The sequence below is a fragment of the Pocillopora damicornis genome, chromosome 3 (assembly GCF_964200805.1).
Source record: "Pocillopora damicornis chromosome 3, jaPocDami1.2, whole genome shotgun sequence".
In the NCBI taxonomy this organism is placed as follows: Eukaryota; Metazoa; Cnidaria; class Anthozoa; order Scleractinia; family Pocilloporidae; genus Pocillopora; species Pocillopora damicornis.
This window is the reverse complement of record NC_142672.1, coordinates 1579025-1593477: the sequence shown is the minus strand read 5'-3', so window position 1 is coordinate 1593477 and position 14453 is coordinate 1579025. Positions and strand designations below refer to the sequence as shown.

The following is a 14453-nucleotide window of genomic DNA, read 5'->3' as shown; positions in this document are numbered from 1 at the left end:
AAACAATGAAAACAAAAAAAAAAAAAAACAAACAAACAAACCCGTAAACCACAAAAAACAAAAAATAATTAAAAAAAAACAAAAAAACGCCATACTGAACCTCGAAATACACCTGAAATACTTCACATTTGTGCTTACCTTTATAAATAGACTCTTATTGACTTTGCTGTGAGTTTCAAGACCTGATGTTCCCTTTATCATTAGTTGTCTATAAAGGCTCAATGGAAACAATTGTCACTTGTTTCGTTACCGGCCAGAAAATTAATGCTTCAACGATTCCTCCGACCTCTGATTTCTAACTTTGGTTCTCAGACATTCGATTTTTACTTCCGGCTATCGACTTTCAATTTCTTGATTTCCGGCTTCGAATTTTTAATCTACGACTTCATACTTCGGATTTAATTTTGGACATTCGATTTCGGGTTCGGAGTTTTACATCCGACCATTGACGTAAAATTTTCTGACTTCCGGCTTCGGATTTTCAATTTACGACTTTAGACATTCGATTTCGGAGTTTGGAGTGTACTTCGAACCATTGACATATAATTCTCTGACTACCGGCTTCGAGATCTTAATTCATAACTTTCGACTTATAAGCCTCTAACTTCCTCGTCTCTCATTATGAACTTTCCGAAATGATTTTGAGGGAACTGTTATTTCTTTGGATTGCAACAAGTGCGAGCAAAGGTTCCATTTTGAATGCAAATTAAAATTAGCCGAGAGGACTTTTTAGGCAGGCCACCAAGAGCCTTCAAGACTGATAGAGGTATTAGAATTGATGTCAGCAGACTCGTATTCTCAGATCTCCGTGAAGAGAGGGGAGCTTGAAATTGTGGATTTAGTTATCTTAGCGCTATTATTGTCGCAGTTTTTGCTTTTCGCTCCTCTTCCGCCCTCATCTCTTCTTCTCCCTGCCGACGCCATAATTTTTCAAAGCTCTATCCTCTGATTTCCGCAATCCCTCTCTTTCCTTTTGTTTTTGTTTTAAGTAATGGGAAATTCTATTCTACCGACCCAGTCTTTCCTGCCCTCTTAAGCCCTTGTTGGTCTTTCAGACAAGATAATTTGATTTTAGGAACTGAGTTGATAATGTAAATTGGCCACCGTAAAGAGTTTCTAAACTGACGTCTTGAGCGTTAGCCCTTCGTCAGAGCGAATGTTGAATAGGATAGTAGTAACAGTTGAATAATCGTTTTTCGTTAAATCAAGTTCATTTAAAAATCCTCTCTCGGTTAAATAATTGATATTGAAGAAAAAAGATGTGTGAATCGCGAAATAACTGCAGTAAATGATCTCTCTGCGGAAAAGCTCAAACTCAGAATGGACTTCTAAAATGTAAATTGCTTCTCTGTAACCTTGACAAACGGCCTGCCCCTCTAGCGAATGTTTTGAAAAATCAAAGGAAGCACAACATGTGTTACTTTTTCATGCAGTGTATGAAATGTACTGAATTTTTAATCAAGCTTTGAAGAGACAGAAAAATCAATATGAAAAATCAAGAGTCTTCATGCGGCTCATCAAATGCATAATAATAAGTGTGCTGCGATACAGATTACATCCCCATAATTTGTTTGGAAATCAAATTGTCAACGTTATTAAATTAAAACGGAAATTGAGTTAAATTTATCAAATCTACATAACAGGATAAAAGTTCAAATACTTGTTATTACAATTTAATCATTAGTTCAGTTTTTCTTCATTGAAGTAATTAAGAAATCGCATTTCTTTAAGTTAATTTGTGTTTTGATATGATATTTCCCTTCTTTTGCAGCCCTATTTAAATGTTCCACTGCTGGATATTTGCAAACAAAATCTGGTCATCAAAAAAAAAAAAAAAAGAGAATTTGAATTTCCAACTTAGACAATACGACAATGTAATTATTCTACTTTAAAGGGCTTCCAGAACCTCAATAGAAAATTTGAAATTAAATTTACTTATTGAAAATCAACAGAAAGCAAACAAAACTATTAGAAAAATATACACCTCCATCATCGTCACATAACTTAATGCTGAGAGTCAATTTTTCATTCAAGACTGTCTTAAACGATCTCCATCGGAATTAAAACTTGATAAAAAAAACTGATCATATCAGGGGTTCAGTTTATGCTACTGAGGTGAATTTTAACTTGTGTATATATGTTTACTGCCCATGTATTCATGACTAAACTTGATCAAGTTTCGTGCGCGCACGGAGGCGTAAATTGGAGGTTTGAAGAACTCATACAATTATGCATTCATTTATATTGTTAACTTTTTCTGTAGTTAGCCAAACTGCTCTTTTTGCGGTTTCAGTTGAAGTAAAACAACTTGCAAAGGAACGGAAACACTAATAAGAATGAAAATGTGGTTTTTGGTTGAAAATCAGATCTAAAAGTAGAAAAATCCTTGAATAAACTGTTCAGTATAAGAATCGGTATTTTTAGGCTGGAATATCCTCATCTTTAGCTGGTCGTAAAAACGACAATAGATATTTATTTCAATCACTAGAGAGATACTAGAGCACGGAATTTTGCCTTACCCGCTTGAAACATCTCAACAAAAGTTCTTTGAAACTCTCCGTTAAAGCCCGCGTAAACAAAAACGTTTATCATTGCGTTTGTGTATATCATACAAACGGCAATTTTAGTGACTGCAGGCGGCACTTTAGATACTCCAAATGCTCCGACAAGATCAATTATTGTGATAGGCAGAACAAGGACTATAAAAAACCCCACCAAAATTATGACCATCCTTGCAACTCGCTTTTGTTTAAGGGCGAATGTCCTGTTGTACTGCCCTGTACTTGCCGGTTGATTTCTGCCGCTGAATAACATTGCGCTAACATTACGGTAGTAAGTGTTAACACTATTTTCCACCTGCACTTGTTGTACGTGAATGACCCGCAATTGTCTGTGGCTGGCTTTGAGAAGAAAGCAGTTGATGGATGTAGCCAATATCAACGGCAACAAACAGAAACCGATCAGAAACGTTAGCAAATACGAAGTGGATAAATTTGTTGAGAAGAAGCATAAACCATGATTGTGGCGAAGGACTTCTTCGGGAGCTAAGCCGACGCCCACAATCGGTAAAATTGCAAAAAGTGTCACGATAGTCCATCCACTTGCCACAAAAACAGCAACAGCTCTGTTTGTCATGTACAAATTGTATTTGAAAGGAAATTTCACAGCTGTAAGTCTGTCAATGCAGATAAAAACGATGTTTATCCTTGATAATCCATCGAAGAGAATATTCACTGCTATGACAACACCACAAGGAATGAGGCCCGGCTGAAACACTTCTACAAGACGTAAAGGAACAGCCAGGGAGACTGTCAGCAAGTCACATACAGCCAAATCAAAGATAAAATAATTGGGAATAGTTCTTAGCCTTCGCTTGTAAAGAATGGCGACAATGACCGATAAATTTCCAGCGGTTCCTACAACAGATACGAACACCATGAAGGAGGTGGTGAGAACTGAATCAATCGACATCTTGCGGCAGTCAGATTGTCGTGTGACTATAATTGCAGCGTTTGTTTGAGTAAGGCTGTCGCTGATAAAATAATCAATAATAATATATTTTTTTTGCTGCGTAGCTGATAATTGTGTAGGTAGCGATCGGAGCTGATACGAGGTGAGAAGTGGATCGATGTTATATTCCTTTTTCGGCTTCCCAACTGATGTTCGAGTTCCCTGTCTTACACATTTAAATGTCACTCATTCTTGAAGCATAAACCAAAAAACTAATTGTTATTTGATCAATTTTTTGTCTCTGTGCTGGACGAGGCTCCTCAATTACTGTATGCGGTTCCTTCAATCTTTTGTTCACAATCACCAAAAATGCTAATATGCGGGCCGCTTTCAGAAAAATAAAAAAGTTGCCTTAAGGACGAAGTGTTAAAACGCTGAGGCTGATGTTGATATTTTCTCTAAGTAACGTCATGTAATCTTTCTTTACGTCAGTAGAAAAACACTTTTGGATTTATTTCTGATTTGATAATATCACTCAATTTCCGCTTCTTTTTGAGAAGAGAGTAAGTTATAAAACATAATTTCAAGCCTTGATGAAAGGTGTTCCTTACGTGCGACAAACAAAAGAATACATTATCAATATTTTTTATTGACATTTGAAAATTTTTTAATCTTAAGATAAATTCGTGTCAACAGCAGCTCAGAAAACTCAGTGAAATGTCCTTGGATATAATATTGAACATGAGGCAAAAACTAATTTGATGATGGCCATATTTCATGATTTCAATTATTTCTTTTAGATCAAACTAATGCTAAAATTAATTTCTTTCAGTTTGAAAAGACTGTAGTTTTTAGGTAAAACCGTAACGGCTCTATCTGATCTTTCGAATAAAGCAAATTAGTTTCATTTTATTTCATTTACGTTAATAAACCTTGCCTGATTATGATTCTACTTTCAAAACTGAGGCTCTCCACCGGAAAAAAAGACAAAACAACCTGAAGATTGGCATTTAATCTTCCTGAATGACTTTAAATCGATATCTTTATAAATATCTTTTGAGATAGAACTTCAATTCAAGTTACAATCATTACCATGGCACTAGCTCGATTTTATGAAGCTGTTTCGCGAGATTTCACCATACTCAGCAAGTAGGAGCTCGGAAATCAATTTAGTAAAACATAGAAATAATCGCATTTGTAACACTGACGGAGAAATGTTATAAATACGAACGACTATCATGATAGCAAAAATTTAGAGTTATAATAACGTTGGTGTTTTTTAACAGTTTGGCCCTGTTGATCTTATATTTTATTTTTAAGGCCGATAAAGCAAATTTCTTTCTTTGAAGTTGTGATTTTGTCATTTAAAAGGTAATTTCCTGATCGGTGCAAATGTAACCCTGTACCGAATAATTCGAAAATAAACCAATAAATTGGGTCAAACATCCTCAAACGGTTCCTCTGTTCTAAAAAGTAATGAAATTGCCTCGGAAGTAGGCTTGCAGTGTTTTTGTGAGTTTGTTTGCACTGGAATCGTAAAATTGTTTTGCAAATTTCGCGAATGTCATTGTCTTACCTGTGGCGTCAAAATTTTGGATGCAAATAAATTTCCGTTTCACGAGGATATGTTCCTATGATATGAACAACAAACGGAAGGGTGGGCAAACTTTTTTGTTTGCAACGTCAAATACGACGCCGAACAACACGGAACTGATTTATCATTCACAGAACCTCCCTATATTGCCTAGATTCATTCGTGGTTTTCGGACTTGAGCCAGAACTTTCTCCAGATTAGTGTGAAAAGACAGTCTTCGATTCCAAATAGAAATTAGAAAAACCCGCTTTTTATCCAAGATATTGTTTTGCACATGATGGCAAGGAAAGCTACTAGAACTCATTCGAACGTGCTAAGCGATTCTTCACCTCCATAAGCTTTTTGTCTCACAAGGGTATCTTAATTAACAGTACATCAATCGATCTATTATTAAGTGTCAAATACAGATATAGAGTAGTTTCCCTGAGTATTGAATTGCTGCGTAATTGAAACACGCGCAATTAAAATTTCCAACTGGTTTTCAATAGTATAACATCGACTCATCTTTTCTGATTTTCTATCCATTGAGCTTGTAGATCCAGTAGTCTAATTTTCAAGACCACTAAGCCTACTGTACTCATTGATTTGGTTGGAAACTTGCCTGTGCAACTTGATTTATCTGCTGATCACAGGAGTTCGAAGACTAGATAAACTTCGTAAGGATGGCTGTTACAAAAGAAACCTGCCTCTCTGATGTCACATTTTGACAGCAATATCGCCATGGTAACAAGGGGACATCAAGGCAGCATTTTCCAATTTTATCAAGGTTTATTTTCCTTTTTATACCAACATTATTGAAATTTGATTTGACCTTTTTCGAAAAAGGAAAAAAAGTGTTGACAAAAAATTCGATATCGCCAGATTACGGTTTATTTCAAGTTGACCTGTAATTTCTTTACTGCACTCAGTGCTCTTAATTAGCGTTTAAAATAATTTTTTATTAAACATTTCATTAATACTTGATCATCATTTGTTTCATATTCACTCATGGATAGCAATTTTATCTCCTTCCTCGTGTTAACAATATTTTTAGTTCTCTGAACTGTATCATTGCACGACCATGTAATAATATCCTCGGATCGTAAAACATTTGATTGAAAATTTTTAACCGCAGTTTCTAGCTTCAAAATAAACGCCAACTTTCTTCAATGTCAGTGGTTTGTTATTGTTTCTCTGGGCATGTTAGTCCATTCGGAATCCTTTGCTTGTCTGCATTTGTTTCTACTTTTTCTTTTGCTTGCATCTGCGTAGTCTGTTTGCTCATCACTCTGAGAACTGGTGCCAGCTTTAGTTTTCTCTTAAGCTGAAATCGATAAATTAGGACATATAGAGGCTAGCTAATTTTTGGGGAAGGTGATGATGATGATGATGTTTATTTCTTATATTGCGCAGTCTAGCATGCGATAAAGATATGATCGAGTGCGCAATATAACATAGAGATATGATAGATATGATAGAGATATGACCCTAAAGATAATACAAAACCCTAATAAAGCAAAATTACTGTTAAATTCAAATTTCAGTCAACGACTGAGATAAGTAATCGTTGAATGTTGTCTTTCAATAGCATTTTAGATAATGAAACTGACAAAAGTTCAAATAAGGCCTTAAACTACTGTAAAAATCTTTTAAAAATCCAAACTTTCGCCGATCCACGGCATCCACAGGGACAAGAAAAAAAAAAAAAGGAAAAAAGAAAACTGAGATCAGCTTTAAAAGTCTGAAAAACAGAAGCTTCATGGCAAAATAGAATGTGATCAAAGAGTTTGAAACTTTACGACTAGTTTCTACAGAGTTCGACATTGTTTCATGTTTTGTTAATGATGAGCCATTTAACTTCTCCGTTATATAAGACTTCAGCAGAACTCGCGCGTCGTCAAGCGTTCAAACTTCCTTGCGTGTGAAATATGAAATAACAAATATTTACCTTGAACTTTCTTTTACCGACTCTATTATTGCTGGAAAATGCCTCATCGTCGGTGATCAAAGAAGAAAGGATGAAAAGGAAAAGTACGATGTAGATAAACCTTAAATTCGCCATAAGTTTTTTTTTTCTTTTTCATAAAATCGACCTTTGACTCAGCATGCGAGATTGTAACGACGGGACGGATACGAATGCATCACGTTCAGTTCATGTTGATATATAAGCCCTCTATTCAACGACTCTGCAAACTTTCCTTCACTGCTACCTTAAGCTTAGTTGTCACATTTGTCGCTCTCTGATTGGCCAAGACGACGTTTTATCGTGCCACCATGTTGCTAGAACAAAGCTGTGAAAACACGTGTTCGTTTAACTTGTTTCTTCAGCTGCTCTCCCAAGTCACTTATGCCTTGGTAGGGTTTATAATTTCTCACGGAGGGTGTCAACGTTTTGCTTTCACAAGGGAATCGATGCATCGTGATCGTTAATATTTGTTTCTTTTATGACCAACTCTCTACTATCGCATGGTATTCTCAAAAGAGCGTTTACATCCCTGTAACGAACGGCAACAAATGTGTAAAAATGAATAAAAGAAAAAGGGCGCGTCTGCTGTAAAAAAGGTTTGACTCCCACACAATGATTGATTCTATACACAACTGCTCTAATAGGTACGTTTATGTGATTGGCATGACTTCCTGTGGAAATGATTCACTATTGGAGTTTGAACCTTATTTCACAATCGATGGCCAAAAGCGTTCTTAACTGAAAGACAAAGTAACATTCTCAATGTACAGCAGGTGATTTAAAGCTCGTGGTTTATCTTATCTTTTTGGAGGTAACATTTTGAACAAGAAGTAATAGAAATTACATCACCCAAGTCGTGTTAAAGCCCCTTTTATTAAAAAGCTCACCTACGTGCTTTGTTAATGTCACCTTTCATGTAAATTCTATCCTTGCTTCATGAATTAAAATAAAGCGAAATCATCGTGCTTTACAGATGATCGTCAACTACAGATGATCGCCAACGACAAAGGAAGGGTTTTGTATGAAAACTTTCTGTTTAAATCAGTTAGATAGGTAGTGAAAAAGTATCTTTTCTTGTTCACAGACAATTGAAATAGTCCCAGTTGATTTTTTTCAAACGGCCCGAGACAGAAGAAAACGTTATCGCATGAAATTTAAAGTGTCTTCAGCTGACAGAAAGTCTGAGAAGTTTAAGTGGCATATCGTGTCAAAGTAGACAGGTGCCGCCTTTTACGCCGGAGTAATTTTTCGAAAAACTTTACTACAGTAATTTGTTGTCCTTCGAGATTTCGGGGGCTGCTTTTAATGAACAAATTTACGTTTCGACGCGAAGGCTTTGACGTGAGGTTGGCTATGCCATCTTATAATGGAAAAAAGGCGCTGCTTTTAGATTCAAGGAAAAATGAATGATCATAAGTATTTCCAAGTCATCTGCATGAAATCAGCATCACTTTTATATGCAAAAAGTGTTAACATGGAATTCTGATCATGAGGCTAAAAAAATCGTCAGAATCATAGCGTCTACATCTTTGCCATTACGGAAAAACTTCAGTCTTCCGCAACGGACTCAATACAATTTGCGGTTCTGTTTTAGTTTAACTTTTTCCAAACGAGTAGCTTGCAAGTGGGCGTAAGGCTTCCTTCCAAAGGAAAATATTTGTACAACTAAAAGATCGAGACATCTTCTCAAAATGATCCTTTCACTAATGTTTGATTCACAGCCATCCTACGCTGAGAAATAAAGAATATTCCCTTTCATTAAAAGAGGCACACACCATCGGTTTCGTAATCAACATTTAAAGATATTCTACCCCATTCTTGATAGAACTTTTGAAATCACGAACTTTTTTGATGAGTCAGCTTGGATAATTTCAGATATATCAGCAATTAATTTAAGATTCAGAGCCAGACCTAACTACAGGCGATAACGCGCTTTCAAGGAAGGAATGATTCGGCTTCACAATCTGACAACCACCTCATGTCATCTAGCTTGGATGTCATTTAACATGGAGATTTTCTTAACAAAAGTACTTCTGTTATATTACTTGCAAACTTTAGGTACTCATTTGGTTTTGCAGTGCACAGGCAACTTTTACTTTGATTGGTGCTTTATCGTAAAATGAACGGGCCTTTTTACATAGCGTCCTTGGCCGAGCTATACTGATACTGATCTGAATTTCCTTTATTTTGTCTAAAATGACGCTCAATTTTGGAAATTAATGAAGAGACAAGAGAACATGTTCGCGTGTTACGAGATTAATTTTGGATTGAAAGTAGCGAAGGGTTAGTAACTAAGCATGTGTTTTCAAGTGAGAACTTGGACCCCAGACGTGATGTACCCTAAACAGGAACATTTTTGAAAGTTAAGCGTTTTCAGGTAAGCTCGTGATTTCAATCGTTTTACTTCGTTGTTTACTGCCTAAAAGAACTAAGCTCTATTTTCCGCGTGTTTCTTGTGATCTATAGATCATGGATGACGTCCAAAATTGGTTTAAACACTCAGCGGAGCCCTTTTATCATACCATATGATCTGGAAGTCAGAATTTTCTAGATGCCTAGTTCAATTTATTTTGAGCGCGGAACCAATTGTATCAGTCCGTAATATCTCACGTAACCAAAAGATTTGAACCTTTTTGCTGGGAATTTTTCTTGTATAATTTTTATTTATGAAGTAAGCTGTTACTCTGTAAAACAACTCAGTAAGTAGTACAAATAGCTGTAAAATATTCTGCGAACAAAATCCTCTTGAATTATTTATTCTTCTGCGACTTGCGTTATAATCTTTCCGTTACGTCCGTGTGGTGTCTTCACGAAATTCAAGCTTTACGTAAAGAAAGTCAGCTTCGAAAACTTTGACATGAGATCAATCACGTGATTTTCTAAGATAGTAAAGGCGAAACTTCATTTCCTGTTAACTGTCTCTCCTCTGTATGGTCGTGGTGTATTTCCATATCACGTGACCTCAACTGCTGAGAGTCGATTCCGCCACAGTGTTCTCGCGCGAGTCGACAGACATCATGGAAAGTTCTTTGAAGCTTTGAATAACAGAAGAACATCAACAATTAATGATGAAAAATCTTTATGGAAAAAGATAGATGATTACTTTTGCAATAATTCATTAATGCCAAATTAAAACTGTTATTTCTAGAAATAAAAAAAAGATCAAGTTGCATAAGTGGTTACCAGACCATATATCTTTTGGAACTTGGATTTTTTCCCGATTTTCAAAACAATCGTCATTACCTCAGAATCGAAATATTATAATCCTTATCGAGTAGGTAGCTATCAGTAGTGGGAAAATTTGAATTTTCCCACTACTTTGAAAAAGCCTCGTTAGAATTATAGTTTGCGACTGAAGATGCAAGAAATTACCTAAAGTTTAACAACAAAAAATTTTGAGTATTACAAAAAAAAAAAAAACAGTTTAGTTCAACGTCTTACTTTTGATGTACACTCATTTATGCCGGTAGAAAAAAACTTAAAAAATCAGATCCTTCGATGGAGTATTTTCCAAGAGCAAACTGATATACATATTCAATATTTACCTTTAAGTTTGTAGCTCTTTTACCAACTTTGTTGATGAAAAATGCCTCAGAGAAAACGAGAACGGAAGATATGAGAACACAACAAAGCAATGCAGATGTGAGTCTTCCAGACGGCATGATGCTGATAGATATTCTCTACTTGTTACAAGCGAAGTTGCATGTGAAAGAGAAATTAGCCACACGAACCATCTCCGTCGGCCTTATATATCCAAGAACTGCAAAGCAATCAAGACAATTTATTTATGTCCTATGCGAAATTGTTCCGGACCCATAAAGATTGAGCAGACGTCTGGTCATGAAAGTGACAAAGAAACATAAAAGAACAAACACAACGAATTATTATCTTTGACTAATTTTTGAACTGCTTAGCTGAATGGTAATCACACATGATCGTTATAAGTAACTGGCCATACTCTGTATTGACTTTTAAAAGAATTTGACACTTTTAACGAGGCTGAGCGTAGGTTTATTTTGCGATGAGAAATCATTTCTAATTCATACAAAGTTCGCTGATGAACGCATTGAGCACCGGCATCGACGATATTCTGATATAAGAGGACAGGAATCACTTGTTGATGCAACGCCCTTAGAATTGTTCGATAGTCAAGCGGTTTTTGAGTTTTTTAAAAAATCTTTTGATCTTTTTTGTCAGTTTGCATGAGTAACTATTTCCTTGACAAGAGGAAAATTTCTTTTTTTATATTCTTTGTGTTCTTGAATGAATGAAAACGACATCATGGGTAAATTGAATAAAAAAGGAAGAAGAATTAAAAACCATTTTATTCTACCAAGCGGCATTGCGATGGATAGCAGATGAGTTTGGTAAGAGTTACATAAGTAGAAAAACATGTCTTTGCGTGGGTTTTTTCTTAAATTGCTATTGTTTCTCAAGATCTTTGCGCGCTGGTTTAAATAGGCTTGAACAATTGAATATTGCGCGGGTCGGTGTGTGCAATCTACGTCGAATTAATTTCCGCTGCTCACCATGGGAGACTTCTGAAATAGAAATTAGTACAAGGTAGTAATTAAATTGGGTATTTAAAAGGCTTTCTTTGCCTTTGTGTTCACCTCGTTCTGTTTGGAACATCTGATAATTAAAACATCCGCCGATCAGAAAGAAAAAAAGAAGAAGAGAAACAACGAACCATCACAAAAGAACGAATTCTGATTTTTCTCTGGTATTTTCCCTTTAATTTTTTATTACCAGCGATAGATTCAAGATCGTTACTTTCAACTGACAACTACGAGCATAAAGAGTTTTTCTCTGACTGTCGCGCGAATGGCTAAAAAGAGCCATTTTGTATCTTACGCCACAAGTTTTGAAAATTAAAGTTTATTCATATCCATTTTTTCGAAGGCTGTCAATAGCGGGGATATTTTCTAATACAAATAAACATCCACTCACAAAAAAAGGAAAAAAGTAACTGAATTTTTTCTTTGCATAACAGTCTTCACAGATCTTCCACATGCCATGCTCTTTAATATTGATTGTGATTACAATCTTTTTCACTTTTTCAATTCTCTTTTGGATGATTAGAGTCTATTATAAAAGAAGAAAGCTGGATATTCTTTTAAGTATTCTGTAAGAATCAGAGAGGAAATCGACGAAAAAGTGCTAATTCCTCTTTAGTCAAAAACGCGTGGTGATGAGTATCTGTTGCTAGAGAACATACAAAATAAGAAGAACGAAATCCGTGGATAGCAATTGATTTTGTTCTTGAGTGTTTTGAATGATCTTCCAATAATCCTTTAAGTAACCTTTTCTAGGCGTTCAGTCGGTGAATATATTGAGATCTTAGCTCAACACAAGAAAACAAAAACAACAACAACAACAAAAATAAAGAAAAAAATAAAAAGGAGAAGAAGTAAAAAAAGAGAGGTCGAATCTGGGCCTTCTCCTGCATTCTTATTGAGTTGTCACTTCGCCTCTCTTACTTCTTAAACATACTGTTTTCTTAAAACCAATTTTGTACCGAACGTAAAGAGGTAGTACCTTAGTTAGAACTGATGTTTTCTGCGAGTTCCAACGTTCTTTATAATGTACGTGGCTGTGATAAATTACTCAGTAGTTAATGAGAAAATTCTCATTACATATACTATATCAATGATTTAACGAGGCAAACGATGTATGATATAACCCTAAGGTAAAAAAGAAGTAGCTGTAAAAGAAGCTTTTCAAAAACGTGCATGATTAGAATTTGATCGGCTGGACTTATGAATAAAGATCGAGTCTGTTGACATATAAAAGTACAGGAAGTTTACGAAAAGTATGAAATCCGGGAGAACAAAAATTAATCAAGAGCTTGCATGGGGTCTTCGAAGGAAAAATCTGACCCATGGCCCACAGTCAAAGAATGATTTGAACTTTCGTTATAACGAGGCTTCTTCACACTCATTTTTTACTGTCGCTACACGGACTGCTCAAAAGCTACCTGTTTATGTGTACAGAAGCCACCTTTGTAAGTACATGTGTACAGAAAAGAGGCCTCACCTCAGCTGCGTTTACGAGTGCTCTTCAACCTAAGATGTTGTTCTTTTCGGTAGCCAGTTTATGTTATCAACTCAGTTGATAATACTAAATTACTGTGTTATACACGGGTTACGTTCAGGTTATTACGAACAGCCACCAATCGCAAACTGACACAGACTCAATTAAACATAAACAACATTTACGATAACTTTAAGGCGGTAAATTGAGTACCACTGTGACGGTCAAAATACAGTAAGTTACGAAGCTAAATTTCACATCCCGGCAGCTTTGAAGAAAAGTTTGTTTTCACCATAAAAAGCTTTCATGAGGACAGTGTTGTCTATTTGGATTTTGACACCCCACCACTAAAGCGTATGCCCAACATCATGCTCGCCAACCAGGCTCAGTATTTTTCAGTATTCACGAACATCTCTCAAGCATCATTTCATACTCCTGAATGAAGAGGGTCCTGGATCCTCCTGAATGAAAAAAAAATGAAACTCCTGAATGAAACGATCTCATCCACCAACAATGATACATTTGAATATTTACCAGCAGGCGCATTCTTGCCAATTTCGAGCGCCATTTACGTTTTTCAGGAACTTGTCAGTCATGATCAGTAAAATCAATCCATTGAAATGGTTAATGGGAAAAAGAATAGCCATCTTCAAAGTTTATCTTTATTATAGCAAAAGCTGGAAGTTGAGACTGTTGGTGACAGAATGTTATATCCTTTGAAAATTATCTTCTCGACTTTATAAGGTAAAATTCGTGGGATGTGACAATTTACTAATTAGCATCTCCTGGAGTGAAAAGTGAGGTACTTTAAAAAGTTCCGTCCGTGCTTTATATTACTTATTTTGCCGCCAAGGAACTTCTCAGATAAAGCGACCAGCCTCTTGTTTGAAAAGAGAAGGGCTGAGAATAACTTCAAAACCCACAATTAACCTTCGAAAGATATTATGAGTTTGACAATTAAAAATTTGGCCACTTAAGTTTAATGTTGAGTGGCCATCTCAAGGAAAAAGCACTCCGGATCGTTTACAGAATTAAGAAACTTAGAAGATAAAAATGGAATGATAGTTTTTTTTTTAAGAAATCAGTTTGAACCTGTCAAAAATTTTAAAGAGGGAGCGAAATATAGAGCTGTTGAACTTGTGAGTTAATCGGCTGGATTATAAGAAAAGATAGAAATTTTTCTCTTTTGATCTTAGACTATCTTGTTTTCTTCTGTTTTAGTCAAGCTCAAAGAGAAAGAAAATAAACAAAGTCAGGCTGTTTTTCTTTGTTTCTTTTCAGCTGTCTATAATGACCCTTCGAACCACCATAATAAAAGTAACTACAAATAAACCGCTCTGAGGTAATTTTCAGAAAAAAAAGTAAATAGAAAATTATTTTCATGAACTTTTAAACAGCTTTTCTTAAAAGTTCAAGAGCGGTCTTGTAAAT

General features: G+C 35.6%; 1 protein-coding gene and 2 long non-coding RNA genes across 3 annotated transcripts; all 3 read right to left on the bottom strand.

Moving 5' to 3' along the window:
- Positions 1-1417: 1417 nt before the first annotated feature.
- Positions 1418-4075, bottom strand: LOC113665858 (5-hydroxytryptamine receptor 5B). Its single transcript, XM_027181589.2, has one exon. The coding sequence runs from the start codon at positions 3469-3471 to the stop codon at positions 2485-2487; it is 987 nt and encodes a 328-aa protein (XP_027037390.2). The 5' UTR covers positions 3472-4075; the 3' UTR covers positions 1418-2484.
- Positions 4076-5966: 1891 nt separating this feature from the next.
- LOC149047782 (uncharacterized) lies at positions 5967-7427 on the bottom strand. The gene is made up of 2 exons (XR_016185235.1): positions 6972-7427; positions 5967-6347 (listed from the first exon to the last, which is right to left on the bottom strand). It is a non-coding gene; the product is annotated as an uncharacterized LOC149047782 (long non-coding RNA).
- A 2212-nt stretch (positions 7428-9639) lies between these two features.
- LOC149047781 (uncharacterized) lies at positions 9640-13938 on the bottom strand. Its single transcript, XR_016184710.1, has 3 exons — positions 13026-13938; positions 10535-10749; positions 9640-10024 (listed from the first exon to the last, which is right to left on the bottom strand). It is a non-coding gene; the product is annotated as an uncharacterized LOC149047781 (long non-coding RNA).
- Positions 13939-14453: the final 515 nt, after the last annotated feature.